The 20,855-nt window shown below is 40.5% G+C and overlaps 1 protein-coding gene across 1 annotated transcript in view; it reads right to left on the minus strand.

Annotated features, from left to right (window-relative positions):
- GRIA3 (glutamate ionotropic receptor AMPA type subunit 3) overlaps nt 1-20,855 on the minus strand; it is a 291,583-nt gene that overhangs the window by 130,235 nt on the left and 140,493 nt on the right. The window contains exon 4 of the mRNA XM_027092323.1: nt 19,856-20,043. Coding sequence (XP_026948124.1) covers nt 19,856-20,043 — 188 coding nt within the window. The remainder of the gene's footprint in view (nt 1-19,855; nt 20,044-20,855) is intronic.

A 20,855-nucleotide genomic window follows, 5' to 3' on the forward strand; every position in this document is an offset into this window, starting at 1 on the left:
TGTGTGTGTGTGTGTGTGTGTGTGTGTGTGTGTGTGTGTGTGTGTGTCTTTTAGATAGCATTGTTTCAAATCAGTTCACCCACTTTTCCCTTTTCTATGTCCCCATTCTTAAGATGGGTGGGCACACTTTCTGCCAATGCTGAGCTCTGAAAGAGACTGCACCCTTCCTGCCCCTGTCCTCAATAATGATCCAGTTATAGCTAGAGCCAAAATTTCCACTGTTGGGACAATGAAAAGCATGGAAACAATTTAAGTTAAAGCACAGAAGTTTGAATACAGCACTCTTGTTTATGACCAGTTAACCCCACTACGGTAGGACAGTCCTGTTTGGCCCACAAAACCATAATCAAAGCACTTGCCACCCTCTTGGTAGCACTCCCAAATCCAAACCTTTAAGAAGATCATAGAAAAGTAACAGCACACCGTCAAAGACAATATGAAGACTCCAAATATCTGGGGAGCATGTCCTAACCACCAAACTCTTCTCTTACTCCACCACGTCAGTCTCCCTCTCTTGAGACCCGCCTCAGATCACAGAAGGAGCTTAAATGCTCTGAGTTTTCAGGCTCGGTGACCACACGGTCCTTTCTTTGTTCATTTTCTCCTCCTTAAGAAATGAGGTGCAGTGACTCTAATTATAATGCTTGATATTTGTGGACTTGCCAGGGATTCTCTCCAGGGAATCTTCGAATACCTTAGAGAAATTGTCTGATTCATCTTAATGTCATTCTGGTAAGGCAGGGAAGGCTTTTTCTGTTTTATGGCTAGGATGACGAGAGGTGACTTGGCGGTTGCAAGGTCACCCAGGGATCTTGAGATAGAACTCAGCCGCCTTTCTGGTCTTTGGCCTATAGTGCTAGATGACTTCAGAAGATATTTGTCAATTGCTATTCTTTTTCAGAGTAGGGTGTTGGCTGTATGTGTACATCTGGAAGGCTGCTTGGTAGTTATATATATTTTTCAAAAGGTTGGACAGAGAACAGTGGTGTCTGACTACTAATCCCTTCCACTTTAGCTCTACCTCTAGTGACATGACGTTAATTACCACCAGTCTCCCCAAGCCCTGGCCCAGGCCCGTTGAATTGTGCCCCTCACTTGTCAATTTGTTATAACCTTTGGGCAGAGACAAGTCTGACCCTGTCAAATCTGGACAGAAAGAAAGTTGCTCCAACAAGGGTGGGATTGATTTGACTAAAAGATCCAGGTGGGTGGTTGGTAACAATGGCATCAAACTGATCGAGGGCTCTTTCCCACCCTCAGTCTCATCAGAGTTCAGACCTTGGCATGGATCCGTCAGTGGCCTTTGCGCTTCCGTGTTAGTGCAGTAAAGAACTCGAGTGTGCACATTTTGTTTTATTTTTTGTTACCACACTTATTTTGCATCGGCTTGGTGTCTCTCTGTAAGGGAGTCTAGAGGTCTCAATTATTTAAAATATAAGCGTCCTGTGGCAATGTGAGCTTGAATGATAAGTAGCTTTTGTGTTGCTGTTGTAAACTGTGGTTCTTGCAGCCCTTATGAAACCGTTTGTTACAGCATCTGTTAGAATCTAGGACAAGACTCCTGTAATCAGGCAGCTGTGTGATGAACCTTCTAATTGCTATATTTTTGTTGCTCTTAATCTGGGAAATTTTCCTAATAAAGCTGGATGATGATTCTAAAAAAATCATTAATGTTTACAAGCCAGTAACTCTAACCCACAGGACCTTGTCAACCTCTCGGTGCCTGCAAAGGCTTAACTGGGACACTCACAGTGTCAGCCATATAAAGGAACAGGTGTCAGGGTGTTTTCCTCCCGTGCCAATTGAAAACATATTCATGGCCTGTGGAGGGATAAAATAGTTATCTATGGTTAATGTTTCCTTTCTTTCTATTTTTTTTAAAGAATGGATCTGAGGTCCCACTTGATCTAAGTGATGAGATTAACTCAAATCAAAGGAGGGTATTTGTATTTTATTTTTCCATTTGAATTGGTTCATATTTTTATAATTTTAGAATAAGGTACCAGCCTTGGTCCTAAAATGTTGGTGTTAATGGGTGGGAGAGAAGGTCTTTTGACTTAATAAATCTTTACTGCAATCTACTCTACTTTTCTACGTGCACAGGGCATCCAAGCAAGATTTTCAGTCAGCAAAGAAACATTCAGTGATGGTCACTAGCCTGGAAATCTGAGAAAGCAGGAAAGCTGAGTCACACATTTTTAGATACTCATCATACTCTGCCTTCCAGAATTATTGCGTTGCCGTATCACCCCTACTACTGTAGCATGGAAAACCTGTCCTCTCCCCCTCCCACCATGTCTAGCACTGGGTATGGTAAAATGGCTCAGGACTCAATCAGTAGTTCTTGAATTGAATTTCTTACCTTGTTTTTCACAGCACTGGGAATCATAGCCTGTTGGGATGGGAAGGGACCATCATATTCAACACATTTATTTTTACAGTTTAGGAAATGGAGGCACAGAGCGGTAGGGTGACTTTTCGAAGTCATACAGCTTGGGGCTAGCACCTAGGTCTCCTGCCTCAAGACTTCCGTACTCTGCTTTATAAAAATCCAGGATGTTTCCAGTCATCCCAAGGACTCTCGTGAGGTTCCCTAATGAAAATTTATTTGAATTTGCATTTATTTTTTTAAAGTAAAACCTCCAAACCGCATAGGAAATAATCAAGCATATAATGAGGTATTACAGTTTTTAAAAATGGGAGAAGGGGAGGGAACTGTTGGTTGAACAGGAGCATTTCCTTTTTGAGACCAAAGTGTCTAGCATCTGAAATAAACAAGAGTCTTGCTGTTTCAAAGTAAGGATCTTGAATGAGTTTTTTCTCTTTATTTTCCCAGAGGGGATTTGCTTCTAAATATTCAGGAAGCCAGTCTAGTGTGAAGTATGACCAGAGAATCAGACCGTCCTTTTTAATAAGCCAGAGATTAAAATCTCTAAATATAGAATACTGACGTCTGCTACTAACTCTTAGGATAAATATCTTTGCATTTTCGGGAACAAGTTTATTTAAGGCTGCCAGTGAGTGTTAAAATCACCTAACATGTTGAAGGTTTTTACTGCAAGTACAGGGTCCTACTCACTTAGAGTCTGGAGAATGGTAGGCTGGACTTCAGAGAAACCACATCTGCAGTGAGCATCTTTAAGAAATCCAACCATAGGTTTTGCTTTTTTGGGGACACTGTTCTGCAATTTTGTGGTGCGTTTTTGCTTCAGAATGTTTATTAGGGTAGTCTGAGATATGTTAAGTAATAGGATTAAATCACCACGTCATTAGGGTAAGAAATAGAGACCACTGGACACCGTGATCGGTGAGGTAAGAAAAAGGGTCCCTGAAAGGGATGAATGAGGCAACCAATTGATAGAGAGAAGCCTGGAATGGCTGGAGGTGGGGAAGGAAATGGTACATCTAGTAACATACAGTAAGAGATGAAGGAAGGCCGGTGGGTATGCTTCGCTATGTATTCGTCTATGTCTGGAAGCATGCCCATTAGGAGACTGGGGAGCAGGGAAAGCAAAGAGGAATGGGATCTCTTTTTTTACATATGGGCCTGAACGTGTGCCTGGGAGAAGAAGATGGAGAGGCATAGGTCTTAGAAAGCCTTTGACCTCACATTTTATGATTTCATGATTAGTTTACTCATGTACAAAAATAAGCTGCAGGCTTTTCTGATTCCTTTTATTCTACAGCATGTATGTACCTAGACTTGATTATATTATTTTGCATTTGGTGAGGTGTTGTTCTCTAACTTGATTCACCTTGCTAGGGGCTGTTACAAATTTTAAAAAGGGAAGAAAGAACGAGAAATTTTGTTTCTCCTAATAGTGCCCAGTATAGTACTCTGAATATAAGCCCTTGTGTGATGTTAATCTCAGAACAGTTGACTGGCCCTTGTCTGGGAAATTTTCCCTGTAAATTATAATACCTGTTCTAGAGGTCTGATACCTTTGCCTTCCTTCTTTTTCGTGAGTTGCCTCTTTCGTGATTATGCAGTGATTTCTTAGGTGGCTAGGCAATTTTATCCACTCCAAGAGGTCCTACTCTGTATGGCATCTTGTTTCTCTGTCATGCGGGTATGGCCTCAGATTGCCCTTTGAAATCCAGGTAAGTAACACCTGCCAAATCCCCTACCTGTGTTTGTCTTTTGAAGATTCTGAAAGACGTCTCCTTCAGTCCACCTGTAGACACAGGCTGGTAAATAAATGGCGTCCTGCTTTGGTTCAGGGGGTCTCCAGTGTAGCTGTACTGTCTCCTATCTAGTATGCAGCCCACCATATAATGTGACTATCGTGGAGCACACAGACCTAAGTGTGAAGTATAGAACCACTACTACGTGGTGGTGGAAAAGTGTTTAAGTCTCAGCTTCTAACCATGCCTCTGAAAGCAGGTCTCTAGAAGAACTTTGGAATGCTAAGTATAGAGAATCTTTCTTAGACAACCTCTAGTGTTGAAAAGGATCTGACCAGACATATGGTGGGTTGTGGCGATGGGCACAGAAAGGAGGAGGAGAAATCTGAGTAACTTACTTCTCTGTCGCTGCCCCTTCAGACCTCTAATTTATCCTAACCATGTCCCCTAACCATGTCCATCTTCTTTTTTTGACTTTGGGTAGGGTGAAAGGGAATATCTATGGAATAAAGCAAAAAATGCAAGAGCATCGGGAAGATTCTCTGGAGGAGCTTGTACCCACCCCTGAGAGAGAGAAGTAGGATAAAAATCTCCCAGTTCACTCGCTATCCCAGTTCTACCAGATACTTGATTAACTTTCCCTAGCATTTAAGCTAGTCAGAGATTCCATTACTGTGCAGAAGCACCCTCCTCAACCCTGCCTCACCAGGCAAACATCACGATAGGTGATTGGAAGAGCTACGTTCACACTGAATGAGACTATTCAGAAAAAACCTACTCTCCAGGAATAAATTGGACATTTTGACAGGGGCATTTATGTTCTTAGGCCATGAGAGAGACAGGAGCAGGCTCACCCCTAACATTTTGGGGGCCCACAGCAAGAGTACAAATGGAGGACTGCATACCACACACCTAAATGTTACAAAGTCCAAAAGCAAGATATGCCTTGGCCTGGTCTGTGTATCCACCTGTCAACCTAACTAAAGAGATAAACTGAGGTAAGCTCAAACTACGAGAAATTGAGTTTCTTTGGAAGTAGTAGAGAAACTGCAGTTCAGGAAATACAAACTGTAGCAAGCTACAGAGGACTCTGTTGAGGGTTTGGGGTGGGCTGCATTTATGGGCAAGGAGAACAAAGAGGGGAGCACAAGAGGGGAACTTGTCCAACCAGAGCACAAGCAGTAAGTTCACTGGCTTGAGGACGGTAGGAGATCCTTGGCGGAAGCTCGTTGTCGGGAGATAAGGCTTGGAGGTCTGTAAATTAGGCACTTATGGGAAATCAGTCTCTCAGTTCTTGAGTTTCATTTTCCTGAGGACACACACATGAGATTCTCTAGCTCATATACCCTGTTGGGGCAGGGTAGGGCAGGGTGGGGTGGAAGCTGGGCCCAGGGCTCAGAACTCCTGGGTGGACACTGGATCTACCTGAAACCAGGATGGGGTGGACCTGTCAAGTTCTCCAAGAAGCCAAGGACAGTAAGTTCCCCAATCCCAACGGCTCACTTTTCTGACTTGGAGTTGCCGAGCAATTCTACGTGTCTGCCCAAACTCTCATTCAAGTAGTATACAGGGAGGGAGTGCAGTTATCTGGAAAAACGTATCTGCCAGACCCCTTCACTTAGAGGGATTTGGGGAGGCCAATTTTAAACAAAATTAGCCATTTTTCTCTGGTTTCCTGTGGCATGAGTTGTCATTTTCTCCTTCACTGCCCCTGCCCTTGACCCCATGTGCCTTTTTGCTCTCATCTGGGAGCCCAGTTTGGCTTATGTGTCCTTTTCCTTTCTCCCCATGATGTTCAACCAGCTACTAACCTTTCAAAAACTCTGAAGACCAAAAAGAAAAAAATGTCTTTGCGTTCCAGTGTTTATGATATCAGGGCCCTCTGAAGCGTGGAGCTCGAGGCAGTAGTCCTTATCACCTGGGTTTAAGGGTGATACTGGGTGCTCAAGTCTAGTGGCCCAGAAAAGCTGAGCACCCGCCCCAAATACTTACCCTATGGGCATTTATGCTTTTCCAGAACCAGTCTTATTTTAGGCTTGCTTTTCCAGGAGTTAATGGAGGGAAGGGGAGTTGTACCTTCCGGACTTTGCCAGTTACCTTCAAGTTATTCCCTAGTAAGGGAAGGAGGAAATGCGCAACCCCTAGGGCAGTTTTTGGTAAAATCATGAAGATTATGGTTCTTTATCTGAGAATGAATGCACGCGGATGGAAATTCTAGGTGTACGTACATATCACTCTGAGAAAGCACCCCTCTCAACTTACTCCTACTCCTGTGGGGCCCCTTGCATAGTTAGATTGTTTTCGAGCCACAAGTGAATGAACCTGGGTAGGTTTAAGGGGCACATTTTCAATTCCGTGTGTTAATGGAATATGTCAAGCGGAGAAAACATCTGTGAAATTCTTGTTGTCTAACAATGCTTGTTGTAAACAGAGCAGCTGCTCCAGGTTTCATCAGGACGCTTATCTCTTATCACCTCTGGCTGAATCTATTCCGATTGAAAGCCTCTGTCAGATGCAGGGCTGAGGAGTCTAGTGATTAACAGCATTTGGAGCCGGCTTCCCTGGGTTCAAACTCTAGCTCCACCAGTTATTAGCCGTATGACCTCTAAGTCTCAATTCCTCCATCTGTTAAATGGAGATAATATTCCCATCTGCCTTTTAGGGCTAATATGAGGATTAACTCACATGAGATATAGAAATGGGCCCGTATCCGCCCACATTGATTAAAATAGTATCTGGAACATTGTAAGCACTTAATACATACTTGTTATTAAAAATACCCAGTTGTCATATGTAGCTCAAGGCTGTAGTGTCTTTAATTATTTTAAGTGACGCTGAAAAATCTAGTTAATTCTCAGATAGTCCTTGGGCTTATCAATCAATGTGTCTTACCCAATATTACACTGGAGAAAAACCAGGTTGTCTAGCATGCTAAACATATTAGTGAGAACTCAGCATAGCTCAAGTCTTAGACTTTGTTCTCATGATGAGACCTTAGACTGAGCTGATATCTTGGAAGATCCATGAGGACACTGTTCCTGAACAGCAGTCCCTGAATAACTCATCTTCATAAGCACAAAAACCTACCACTCATGAGCAAATAGCTATGGTTACCAGTTATTAAGTGCCTACTGGGTGCCAAGCACTGTGCCAGGTGCTCTCCCCATGTTACCTTGTTTGAGCCTCCCAATTCATGAGGATCCCATGAAGGGAAGGTAGTGGAATAGTCTTTTAAGATGAGAAAATTGAGCCTCAAAAAATTGTCACTTTCCTCAATGTCATGCAACAGGGAGGTGAGGGAGCTAGGATTTGAAGTCACGTCTGTTTGATTCCCAAGTTTATGTTTATTCAACCATACCACACAACGTTCCAAGAAGAGAAGATGATACCCTCAAACCGTCATATGGACTGGCAAGTCAGCTCAATGTTGCACAAGGATCATTGAGAGTAAGGGCTGAGACAGAGTGGGAGCAAAAAGGGGAGAGGAACTGGACAGTGCCAGTATGTGCTGAGTGGAGGGTGAAGCAAGGAGAGGACATAAGCCTCTAACGTTTTTATTTCACTTGACTGAGGTCTAGCCATTGGCAACAGTGCTGTAAGTGACCAAAAGTGCTAGACATATTTTGGAGTGAGCAGTGTGTCCTTTGTGTTATAGCCTTATACTTTACAAGGGCCCCTAATATTGTTCATCTTGTTTAAACTGTTATCTTTAGAAACTTGACTTACTAACTTGGATGTTTCATTTCTTAAAATGACTGTTTTTGAAGTGACAGTCAAGGTCCAATGAAAGGAACTTAAGAGATTGACCTGCTTCAGGATTCTGTCCTTAAGAAGCACTACTTTCCATGAGGAGGTGATTTTAGCTCGAAATATTTCTAGGGGAAATCAGACTTTCTATATTTTTTCTGCACAGCACATTGAAACATATTGGTTTGGACTCCATTAAGTTTGCATATGCTATAATTAAAGCAGGGGCTATGCTGAGATTTACCTTTGAATTATCTATGGAAAAAATAAAAACATGGTAAAGATCGAAGAGGGGGACTTCCCTGGTGGTCCAGCGGTTAAGACACTGCGCTTCCACTGCAGGCGCGGGGGTGAGGGTGGGGTGCACGGGTTCAATCCCTGGCCCTGGCGGGGGAACTAAGATACCACATGCTGCGTGGTGAGGCCAAAAAAAAAAAAAACAGGGAAAAGATATCCAATGAATAGGCAATTAGGAAATATTGTTACCTATTTAATAAAATAAGTCTTCTATAAAGATATTTACTTATCAACACAGAGGATTAACTTGGAATACTTGTATATTCCTGAAAACAATCTTAAAACTATTCTAGAACTGACTATTCTAATTCAGAATGGCCTCACATTCATATAGCCCTAGCTGGTGAGATTTTTTTTTTTAACATCCTTATTGGAGTATAATTGCTTTACAGTGTTGTGTTAGTTTCTGCTGTATAACAAAGTGAATCAGCGATATGTATACATATATCCCCATATCCCCTCCCTCTTGCATCTCCCTCCCACCCTCCCTATCCCACCCCTCTAGGTGGTCACAGAGCACCGAGCTGATCTCCCTGTGCTATGCGGCTGCTTCCCACTAGCTATCTGTTTTACGTTTGGTAGTGTGTATATGTCCATGCCACTCTCATTTCGTCCCTAGCTGGTGAGATTTTACTTTCCTCCAGTTTCCTCTCTCCTGTAATGAGTACTTTCTGGTGCTGACTCTCTCCCTAGTCTAGTTAAGCTCATTTGCTCTGGTACTGTCCTCAGGCCTGCAGAACGGTTGGTCAGTGCTCTCTTTATGATAACTCTTTATACTTGAGGATAGTAATTAAACTGCCTCTTGGGTCTCTTTCACCAGGCTAAACAACGCCAGCTCATTTAGCCTTTCCTCATAGGCCCTATTTTCTAATGCTTTTATCATTTTTTGCTGAGCTTCTCAGGATCTTGTCCAATCGCTTTTCAGTTGTTCTAAGATGTAACCTGATGAACGGGCCTAATCTAGGGTTTGGCATTGGCTAAATATTTAATAAATGACTTAAAATTAAGGAAGATGGTTTAGTGCAGGCGTAAGAGCACTGGACTAGGAGTCAGAAGACTTGAGTTTCGTCCTTGCTCTGCCACTTACTAGGATTGGGCAGAGAGCCACATTTGGACAAATCATCTAAATGTCTCTAAGCATCAATTTATCCATCAATTTATCATCTGTAAATTTAGGATAAACACATCTGCCCTGCCTGCCTCCCATAGTGAGGCTCAAATGAAATAATCTATGTGAAAACCCTTTGTTTAGCATCAAAGCATCATGTAAACACTATGTGTCAGGAACTTTTCTGAATGCTTTGCATGTATTAACTCACTGAGGTACAGTTAACATTTCCATTTTACAACCAGGAAATGGAGGCTCAGAGAGTTAAGTAACTGGCTCTAGGTCACACAGCTAGTAAGTGACAGAATCCATGCAGATAAATATTAAACATCCAACAGAGACATTCATTTTATGGGGCCTGACCTTCAAAAGCAGTCCACAGGTAGACACACCACTGGGATGGGGGATCTATTCAGTCATGGGTAGATAACTCTATGAGAGGCAACTTTTTCAAAAGTGAATGTTTAGGTTGGTCATTGAAGTAGGGCAGCTGTCCACCAGTGGGGGGGGCCTCATGAATACAACACAGTAATAGGAATGCTGTATCAGGTCAGGTCAATGGTTCATTCTTCCTAGGACACCTAAATCTTCCTATGGAAAGTGCTCTTAATTCTTGGATTCAAGATCTGCAGTTTCTAAATATTCTCTATGAGTTCTGACAACCCTTCATGGTTTCAACTGTCTCTAGCTCTGCCCTTTTGTGTGTTAATTCTTGCAGCTATAAGTTTGGAATACTTTCCTCATAGATTAACTGTTAAGGAGAAATATTAAAGACAGAATAGCACCTAATTGAATCTTTTTCCGGCTGCGGTCTGAAGAGTTGAAAGAGATTTTAAAAAAAAAGAGCTTTGGAAAGAAACATTGGAATAATTTTGATTTACCTCATAAATGTTTGAACATTCATAGCGAAAATTAGAACTTAAATCATGAAATGGGGAGGTTATGCTATATAGTAGTATATTGAAAACCTGCTTATATTTGAAAAATTGTACCATATTGAGGTCTTTGCATTAACACCATTAGATATAGAATACAATATGAATTTACTTTATGCCAAAATCTCATCTATAGGGAATAGGGTTGTAGTGGTGTAACAGGTTCTTCTACCTCAAATAGTTGCACGAAGTATCATTTTATGGGAGACCATAGAAGTTGCCTTCCATGAAAATAAACTCAAAGTTGAAAATACCTTTGGAGGATTGGGAGCATTTTGGGGGAGGACTTGATACTATTTGAGTTATAAATGTTATCTTTCTAACTAGAATCTGTATAGTGAATTACGATGTTTGTCAAGAATGGTTGGGAACCAATAAGAAAAAGTGGGTATCTCTGTATCTTAGTAGTCAATTTATTTAAAAAAAAGTTTACTCTAAAGAAATATTATGTTGAATTTGTTGCTTTTAATAATTCATTTAGTGAGAAATCTATTTTTATATAAAGAAATAAATTTTGGCAAATTCATGATATCAGAACAAGCTTGAGCACAGAGCTACCATCTTAAACCTTTGGGAAAATGTGTACTTTAATAATCACATCATGTGGCGGTAGGCACCATTTTGCCTCTTGATGGAAGCACAGCAAAATCACAGTAGAACTTACTGAAATGTGCTTGTTCAATAATCGTCCATCTAGCCATTCATCCACCCATCCATCTTTCCATCCAACACGGTGTGCCAGGTACCCTACTGGACACTGAATATACAGTAGTGAACAAGACAAACATGATTCCTACCTCACAGTACTTAATGGCCTAGTAGAAATTCCTTAAATGGTGAAGAAAGCAATCATGAGTAGATAGTTTTATGACAGTTTTTTGAAAGAGGGGAAAGAATAAGTGAAAGTAACTCTCTAGCCATAATTGAATGTTGTTAAGACTTTTCTTTGAACAATGTTCCCTGAAAAATTGTATAGAAAGTATTATGAGAGATGCTGTGAATGTGCATACGGAAGAAAGGAAGATAGTGAGACATTAAAAGAGAGGACAGGGAGTTAGCTTCAAGATGGCGGAAGAGTAAGACGTGGAGATCAACTTCCTCCCCACAAATACATCAGAAATACATCTACATGTGGAACATCTCCTACAGAACACCTACTGAAAGCTGGCAGAAGACCTCAGACTTCCCAAAAGGCAAGAAACTCCCCACGTACCTGGGAAGAGGGGATTAAGAGCGCTGCTTAAAGGAGCTCCAGAGGCGGGCGTGAGCCGCGACTATCAGCGCGGACCCCAGAGACTGGCATGAGACGCTAAGGCTGCTGCTGCCACCACCAAGAAGCCTGTGTGCGAGCACAGGTCACTCTCCACAACCGCCCTCCCGGCAGCCTGTGCAGCCCGCCACTGCCAGGGTCCCGTGATCCAGGGACAACTTCCCCGGGAGAACGCACGGTGCGCCTCAGGCTGGTGCAACGTCACGCCGGCCTCTGCCGCCGCAGGCTCACCCCGCACTCCGTGCCCCTCCCTCCCCCCGGCCTGAGTGAGCCAGAGCCCCCGAATCAGCGGCTCCTTTAACCCCGTCCTGTCTGAGCGAAGAACAGACGCCCTCCGGCGACCTACACGCAGAGGCAGGGCCAAATCCAAAGCTGAGCCCCAGGAGCTGTGAGAACAAAGAAGAGAAAGGGAAATCTCTCCCAGCAGCCTCAGAAACAGCGGATTAAAGCTCCACAATGAACTTGATGCACCCTGCATCTGTGGAATACATGAATAGACAAAGAATCATCCCAAATTGAGGAGGGGGACTTTGGGAGCAAAGATATATAGATTCTCCCCCCTTTTTTCTCTTTTTGTGAGTGTGTATGTGTATGCTTCTGTGAGAGATTTTGTCTGTATAGCTTTGCTTTTACCTTTTGTCCTAGGGTTCTGTCTGTCCGTTTTTTGTTTTTTTTTGGTTTTTTGTTTGGTATAGTTTTTAGCACTTGTTATCATTGGTGGATTTGATTTTTGGTTTGGTTGCTCTCTTCTTTCTTTTTCTTATTACTTAAATTTTTTTAATAATTTTTTATTTTAATAACTTTATTTTATTTTACTTTATTTTATCTTCCTCTTTCTTTCTTTCTTTCCTTCTTTTTTTTCTCCCTTTTATTCTGAGCCGTGTGGAGGACAGGCTCTTGCTGCTCCAGCCAGGTGTCAGTGCTGTGCCTCTGAAGTGGGAGAGCCAAGTTCAGGACACTGGTCCACAAGAGACCTCCCAGTTCCACATAATATCAAACAGCGAAAGTCTCCCAGAGATCTCCATCTCAACGCAAACACCCAGCTTTCACTCAAGGACCAGCAAGCTACAGTGCTGGACACCCTATGCCAAACAACTAGCAAGACAGGAACACAACCCCATCCATTAGCAGAGACGCTGCCTAAAATCATAATAAGGTCACAGACACCCCAAAACACACCACCAGACGTGGACCTGCCCAGCAGAAAGACAAGATCCAGCCTCATCCACCAGAACACAGGCACTAGTCCCCTCCACCAGGAAGCCTACACAACCCACTGAACCAACCGTAGCCACTGGGGACAGACACCAAAAACAATGGGAACAACGAACCTTCAGCCTGCGAAAAGGAGACCCCAAACACAGTAAGATAAGCAAAATGAGAAGACAGAAAAACACACAGCAGATGAAGGAGCAAGATAAAAACCCACCAGACCTAACAAATGAAGAGGAAATAGGCAGTCTACCTGAAAAAGAATTCAGAGTAATGATAGTAAAGATGATCCCAAATCTTGGAAATAGGATGGAGAAAATACAAGAAACGTTCAACAAGGACCTAGAAGAACTAAAGAGCAAACAAACAGTGATGAACAACACAATAAATGAAATTAAAAATTCTCCAGAAGGGACCAGTAGTAGAATTACTGAGGCAGAAGAATGGATAAGTGACCTGGAAGATAAAAGAGTGGAAATAACTACTGCAGAGCAGAATAAAGAAAAAAGAATGAAAAGAATTGAGGACATTCTCAGAGACCTCTGGGACAACATTAAATGCACAAACATTCGAATTATAGGGGTCCCAGAAGAAAAAGGGAAAGAGAAACGGTCTGAGAAAATATTTGAAGAGATTATAGTTGAAAACTTCCCGAATGTGGGAAAGGAAATAGTCAAGTCCAGGAAGCACAGAGAGTCCCATACAGGATAAATTGAAGGAGAAACACACCAAGACACATATTAATCAAACTATCAAAAATTAAATACAAAGAAGAAATATTAAAAGCAGCAAGGGAAAAATAACACACAAGGGAATCCCCGTAAGGTTAACAGCTGACCTTTCAGCAGAAACTCTGCAAGCCAGAAGGGAGTGGCAGGAGATAATTAAAGTGATGAAGGAGAAAAACCTACAACCAAGATTACTCTACCCAGCAAGGATCTCGTTCAGATTCAATGGAGAAATTAAAAACTTTACAGACAAGCAAAAGCTAAGAGAATTCAGCACCACTAAACCAGCTTTACAACAAATGCTAAAGGAACTTCTCTAGGCAGGAAAAACAAGAGAAGGAAAAGACCTACAATAACAAATGCAAAACAATTAAGAAAATGGTAATAGGAACATACATATTGATAATTACCTTAAATGTAAATGGACTAAAAGCTCCAACCAAAAGACATAGACTGGCTGAATGGATACAAAAATAAGACCGGTATATATGCTATCTACAAGAAACCCACTTCAGACCTAGGGACACATACAGACTGAAAGTGAGGGGGATGGAAAAAGATATTCCATGCAAATGGAAATCAAAAGAAAGCTGGAGTAGCAATTCTCATATCAGACAAAATAGACTTTAAAATAAAGACTATTACAAGAGACAAAGAAGGACATACATAATGATCAAGGGATGGATCCAAGAAGAAGATATAACAATTGTAAATATTTATGCACCCAACATAGGAGCACCTCAATACATAAGGCAAATGCTAACAGCCATAAAAGGGGAAATCGACGGTAACACAATCATAGTAGGGGACTTTAACACCCCACTTTCACCAATGGACAGATCATCCAAAATGAAAATAAGTAAGGAAACACAAGCTTTAAATGATACATTAAACAAGATGGTCTTAATTGATATTTATAGGACATTCCATCCAAAAACAACAGAATACACATTCTTCTCAAGTGCTCATGGAACATTCTCCAGGATAGATCATATCTTGGGTCACAAATCAAGCCTTGGTAAATTTAAGAAAATTGAAATCATATCAAGTATCTTTTCCGACCACAACTCTATGAGACTAGATATCAATTTCAGGAAAAAATCTGTAAAAAATACAAATACATGGAGGCTAAACAATACACTACTTAATAACGAAGAGATTACTGAGGAAATCAAAGAGAAAATCAAAAATGACCTCGAAACAAATGACAATGAAAACATGATGACCCAAAACCTATGGGATGCAGCAAAAGCAGTTCTAAGAGGGAAGTTTATAGCAATACAATCCTACCTCAAGAAACAAGAAACATCTCAAATAAATGACCTAACCTTACACCTAAAGCAATTAGAGAAAGAAGAACAAAACACCCCAAAGTTAGCAGAAAGAAAGAAATCATAAAGATCAGATCAGAAATAAATGAAAAAGAAATGAGGAAACAATAGCAAACATCAGTAAAACTAAAAGCTGGTTCTTTGAGAAGATAAAGAAAATTGATAAACCAGTAGCCAGACTCATCAAGAATAAAAGGAAGAAGACTCAAGTCAAGAATTAGAAATGAAAAAGGAGAAGTAACAACTGACAGTGCAGAAATACAAAGGATCATGCGAGATTACTACAAGCAACTCTATGCCAATAAAATGGACAACCTGGAAGAAATGGACAAATTCTTAGAAAAGCACAACCTTCCAAGACTGAACCAGGAAGAAATAGAAACTGTAAATAGACCAATCACAAGCACTGAAATTGAAACTGTGATTAAATATCTTCCAACAAACAAAACCCCAGGACCAGGTGGCTTCACAGGCGAATTCTATCAAACATTTACAGAAGAGCTAACACCTATCCTTCTCAAACTCTTCCGAAATATAGCACAGGGAGGAACACTCCCAAACTCATTCTATAAGGCCTCCATCACCCTGATACCAAAACCAGACAAAGATATCACAAAGAAAGAAAATTACAGGCCAAGATCTCTGATGAACATAGATGAAAAATCCTCAACAAAATACTAGCAAACAGAATCCAACAGCACATTAAAAGGATCATACACCATGATCAAGTGGGGTTTATCCCGGGAATGCAAGGATTCTTCAGTGTACACAAATCAATCAACGTGATACACCATATTAACAGATCGAAGGAGAAAAACCATATGATCATCTCAATAGATGCAGAGAAAGCTTTCGAGAAAATTCAACACCCATTTATGATAAAAACCCTGCAGAAAGTAGGCATAGAGGGAACTTTCCTCAACATAATAAAGGCCATATATGACAAACCCACAGCCAACATCGTCCTCAATGGTGAAAAACTGAAAGCATTTCCACTAAGATCAGGAACAGGACAAGGTTGCCCACTCTCACCACTCTTATTCAACATAGTTTTGGAAGTTTAAGCCACAGCAGTCAGAGAAGAAAAAGAAATAAAAGGAATCCAAATTGGAAAAGAAGTAAAGCTCTCACTGTTTGCAGATGACATGATACTATACGTAGAGAATCCTAAAGATGCTACCAGAAAACTCCTAGAGCTAATCAATGAATTTGGTAAAGTAGCAGGATACAAAATTAATGCACAGAAATCTCTTGCATTCCTGTATACTAATGATGAAAAATCTGAAAGTGAAATTAAGAAAACACTCCCATTTACCGTTGCAACAAAAAGAATAAACTATCTAGGAATAAACCTACCTAAGGAGACAAAAGACCTGTATGCAGAAAATTATAAGACACTGGTGAAAGAAATTAAAGATGATGCAAACAGATGGAGAGATATACCATGTTCTTGGATTGGAAGAATCAACATCATGAAAATGACTCTACTACCCAAAGCAATCTACAGATTCAATGCAATCCCTATCAAACTACCACTGGCATTTTTCACAGAACTAGAACAAAAAATTTCACAATTTGTATGGAAATACAAAAGACCCAGAATAGCCAAAGCAATCTTAATAAAGAAAAACAGAGCTGGAGGCTCCCTGACTTCAGACTATACTACAAAGCTACAGTAATCAAGACAGTATGGTACTGGCACAAAAACAGAAATAGAGATCAATGGAACAGGATAGAAAGGCCAGAGATAAACCCACACATATAAGGTCACCTTATCTTTGATAAAGGAAGCAAGAATATACAGTGGAGAAAAGACAGCCTCTTCAATAAGTGGTGCTGGGAAAACTGGATACCTACGTGTAAAAGAATGACAATAGACACTCCCTAACACCGTACACAAAAATAAACTCAAAATGAATTAAAGTCCTAAATGTATGGCCAGACACTATAAAACTTAGAGGAAAATGTAGGCAGAACACTCTATGATATAAATCACAGCCAGATCCTTTTTGACACACCTCCTAGAGAAATGGAAATAAAAACAAAAATGAACAAACGAGACCTAATGAAACCTAAAAGCTTTTGCACAGAAAAGGAAACCATAAACAAGATGAAAAGACAACCCTCAGAATGGGAGAAAATATTTTCAAACAAAACAACTGACAAAGGATTAATCTCCAAAATTTACAAGCAGCTCATGCAGCTCAATATCAAAAAAACAAACAACCCAATCCAAAAATGGGCAGAAGACCTAAATAGACATTTATGTGAAGAAGATGTACAGGTTGCCAACAAACACATGAAAGGATGCTCAACATCACTAATCATTAGAGAAATGCAAATCAAAACTACAATGAGGTATCACCTCACATCAGTCAGAATGGCCATCATCAAAAAACCTACAAACAATAAATGCTGGGTGTGGAGAAAAGGGAACCCTCTTGCACTGTTGGTGGGAATGTAAATTGATACAGCCACTATGGAGAACAGTATGGACGTTCCTTAAAAAACTAAAAACAGAGCTACCATACGACCCAGCAATCCCACTACTGGGCATATACCCTGAGAAAACCATACTTCAAAAAGAGTCATGTACCACAATGTTCATTTCAGCTCTATTTACAGTAGCCAGGGCATGAAAGCAACCTAAGTGTCCATCGACAGATGAATGGATAAAGAAGATGTGGCACATATATACAATGGAATATTACTCAGCCATAAAAAGTAACGAAACTGAGTTATTTGTAATGAGGTAGATGGACCTAGAGTCTGTCATATAGAGTGAAGTAAGTCAGAAAGAGAAAAATAAATACCGTATGCCAACACATATATATGGAATCTAAAAACAAAAAGGTCATGAAGAACCTAGGGGCAAGAAAGGAATAAAGACACAGACCTACTAGAGAATAGACTTGAGGATATGGGGAGGGGGAAGGGTAAGCTGGGACAAAGCGAGAGAGTGGAATGGACATATGTACACTGTCAAACGTAAAATAGATAGCTAGTGGGAAGCAGCCGCATAGCACAGGGAGATCAGCTTGGTGCTTTGTGACCACCTAGAGGGGTGGGATAGGGAGTGTGGGAAGGAGGGAGACACAAGAGGGAAGAGATATGGGGACATATGTATATGTATAACTGATTCACTTTGTTATAAAGCAGAAACTAACACACCATTGTAAAGCAATTATACTCCAATAAAGCTGTTTTTTTTTTTAAAAAAAGAGAGGATGGGGTTTTCGAATAATGTTAGTTTAGTTTTCCTGAAAATATTTAGTAATAATGATTTTTTTTCTATAGCATTTTACGCTTCTCAAAGCAATTATACCAATCATGTGAGGAAGAGCAAATTTTATTGCCCATTATGTAGATGACACAACTGAGGCATAGATATTTTAAGTTCTCAAGATCCCACATCTATATCGAATTCACAGCTCTACCCACTGCTTTCTCTTCTACGTCATGCTGAAAAATTCCAGACTCCAGTATAAGGTCCTATAAAACCCCAAAGAGTTATCAGAGTGTACACTATTCAAGAAGCCTAAGTCAGTAGCACAAAAGAAGGAAAACAAAGTATGACAAGGAGGATGTTCCTCTGCTTTAGGCTATTAAGTAGGTCACCCAGTAAGAGGCTATTTTGGTTTAAAATTTTAGAGGGCATGTAGTACATACACCAGCATCACTGACCTGATTCTTCACTTTCAAGATCTAAGAAAATCAGACAGTTTTTTTTTCTTTTGGAAGGGAGGGGTGTATCATTGGGGGAGCTTAAGAGAATGTTAGTTGGGAAATTTGATTTAGCCAGGCTAGTGCTCTAGATTTTTTGTGAGGTTGATTCACTAGAGATGGGGACAGCTTTGTATCTCTGTGATGCAGTCAGTGCTTCCCTCCTTCCTTCCTTCCTTCCTTCCTTCCTTCCTTCCTTCCTTCCTTCCTTCCTTCCTTCCCTCCCTCCCTCCCTCCCTCCTTCCTTCCTTCCTTCCTTCCTTCCCTCCCTCCCTCCCTCCCTCCCTCCTTCCTTCCTTCCTTCCTTCCTTCCTTCCTTCCTTCCTTCCTTCCTTCCTCATTCTTCTTCTCTCTCATCCCCTCCCTTCACTTTTCTTACTGCTGTTTTTTTTTCTTTGTATTCTTTTCTTATGGGGGCATATCTGACAAATTGTTAATATTTAATTTGCTATAAAACAGCTCTCCCAAGCAATGGGTGCTCACTATAATTTCAATCTCTGAAGCTGTTTTGGCTCCTAGGTACACTGGGATCGAATTAGAATGGAAATGTTTCCCTTACAGTTTTGTTTATGGCAGCATAGGCACTTTGTTATTAACTGGCAAACTGAGACTTCTAAGGAAAATAATAAACTTTCACCACATTTCTATTTGACTCTTTACTCCAAACAGAATATCCATCTGGCTTAGGGTAAAACAACTCTTCTTATATGTTTCAGTCTTAAATTTAAATATCCAAGATTAATAATGAATATATTTTGATCCATTGAATTGTATTTTTCCCCAGTCTGGTGCTTTTTCACTTTTTTTCACATTTTAAAAACCATAAACATTTTTTTCTCATATGCCATCTTACTTTAAAAATGGTCTGCAATTATATATATACATATTCCCATTCATTCTCTCTTGCTCTCTCTTTCAAACCAGAGCGATATTCTTCCAAACTACCAACAAATTCAAACCTAGTGAATACTGCTCTGATACTTTGCAACTAGGCCCCTGAAACAAAAACCCTACCCTTCTGCCCTGCCTAATCCCTTGTCTGTTCCTTGCTGGGAGGGAGGTGTCGAAAGGAAGGGGTTTAGTTTGAAATAGACAGCTATCTATGAAACAGAGGTGTGAAAGGGTGTGTTTATCTGATAAGCAGCATTAAATTGCAGAGACTACCAGATTAATCATGGTATGCAATTTTCAACAGCTTAGATTTTCTTTTATTTCTCTCCTTTTCTGCAGCCACTGGGGAGGAAAAAAGGAATAGAGAGACTATCAAAACTGTTGGCAAGTTTAATCTGTTGGCTACTTAATTTATTAGCAGATATGGGAACTGCCTCAGGTTGATGATTTAACAGGTTGGCTGGGCGTGGAATAAATCTCAAACGTACCTGTTCCAAAATTGTGTTAATCCTTTCAACTTCGCAGTCAATCAAGTATCGCTTTTCCTGCCTCCTGTCCATTTCTTCAATGATGCGCCTGAATTCTTGGACGTCCTTTATGTTTCCCACAGACCTTGCTGTCACTTGCCAGTTGTTTTGCACTGCTGCTTCCATAATCGCTTGGAGGATGGAAAATCCTGAACGAAGGGAAGACAGCTACATTGATTATTTTTTCTTTTAAAAATCTTTCCATAGGTATTAAAGGTTCTACTGAGTTTTTATGCGCAGTCTATTGGGTCCCCTTGGACCTTATCCACTGTGGACAGCAGGCTTACTCATAACCTCAGCCTTATTAACTTCCAGACAGTTGGCATCTCTATCCTGATTGAAAGGAAAGAAGGTTCTTCAACTTGTGGGCACCGGGCTAGGTGTTTATCAAGCCTGTACTTAAGCAATCACAACTGAATTATAGTACCTAATTGTTTTGATTGACAGGCATTGTCAAAATATTTATGGAATGAATGCCAGTAGCTTCTTTCTTATTTCTGGCCACAGTCTGTCCTATTGCGGTTGAAGCTCATTTCTTTCATCTTCACAACAACAATATTCAGAATTAGAAATAGCTTTAGTAGAGATAGAAGCTGATTATTATATGACTTATCCTTACATGGATATGACTATCCAACAAGGTAAATTATATCTCCCAGGAAACATAACTCTCAGAAAACCTGACAAGAACAGTCTATAACAAAGGTGTCATACTGTTTCTTTGTTCACAGTATTATGAAAAAGTTCAATCATATTAAGTCTTCCTAAGTTCTTCCCCTTTCTCAATTCATTTGATTAGAGATTCTTGGTTCCTTTTTCGTTAATTTATATCAGACAGCTATTAACTACTAACACTCTGGATCTGTGCTGCATGGGAAAGAGAAAAGATCTGATGCTTGAGTTTTGGGTAACCTTTTTGGAGTCAGGGTTTGAGAAGTTGGAAAGAACAGTATATCTGTAT

The sequence above is a fragment of the Aethalodelphis obliquidens genome, unplaced genomic scaffold, assembly GCF_003676395.1.
Source record: "Aethalodelphis obliquidens isolate GAN/ISIS:26980383/991018 unplaced genomic scaffold, ASM367639v1 scaffold77, whole genome shotgun sequence".
NCBI lineage: Eukaryota > Metazoa > Chordata > Mammalia > Artiodactyla > Delphinidae > Aethalodelphis > Aethalodelphis obliquidens.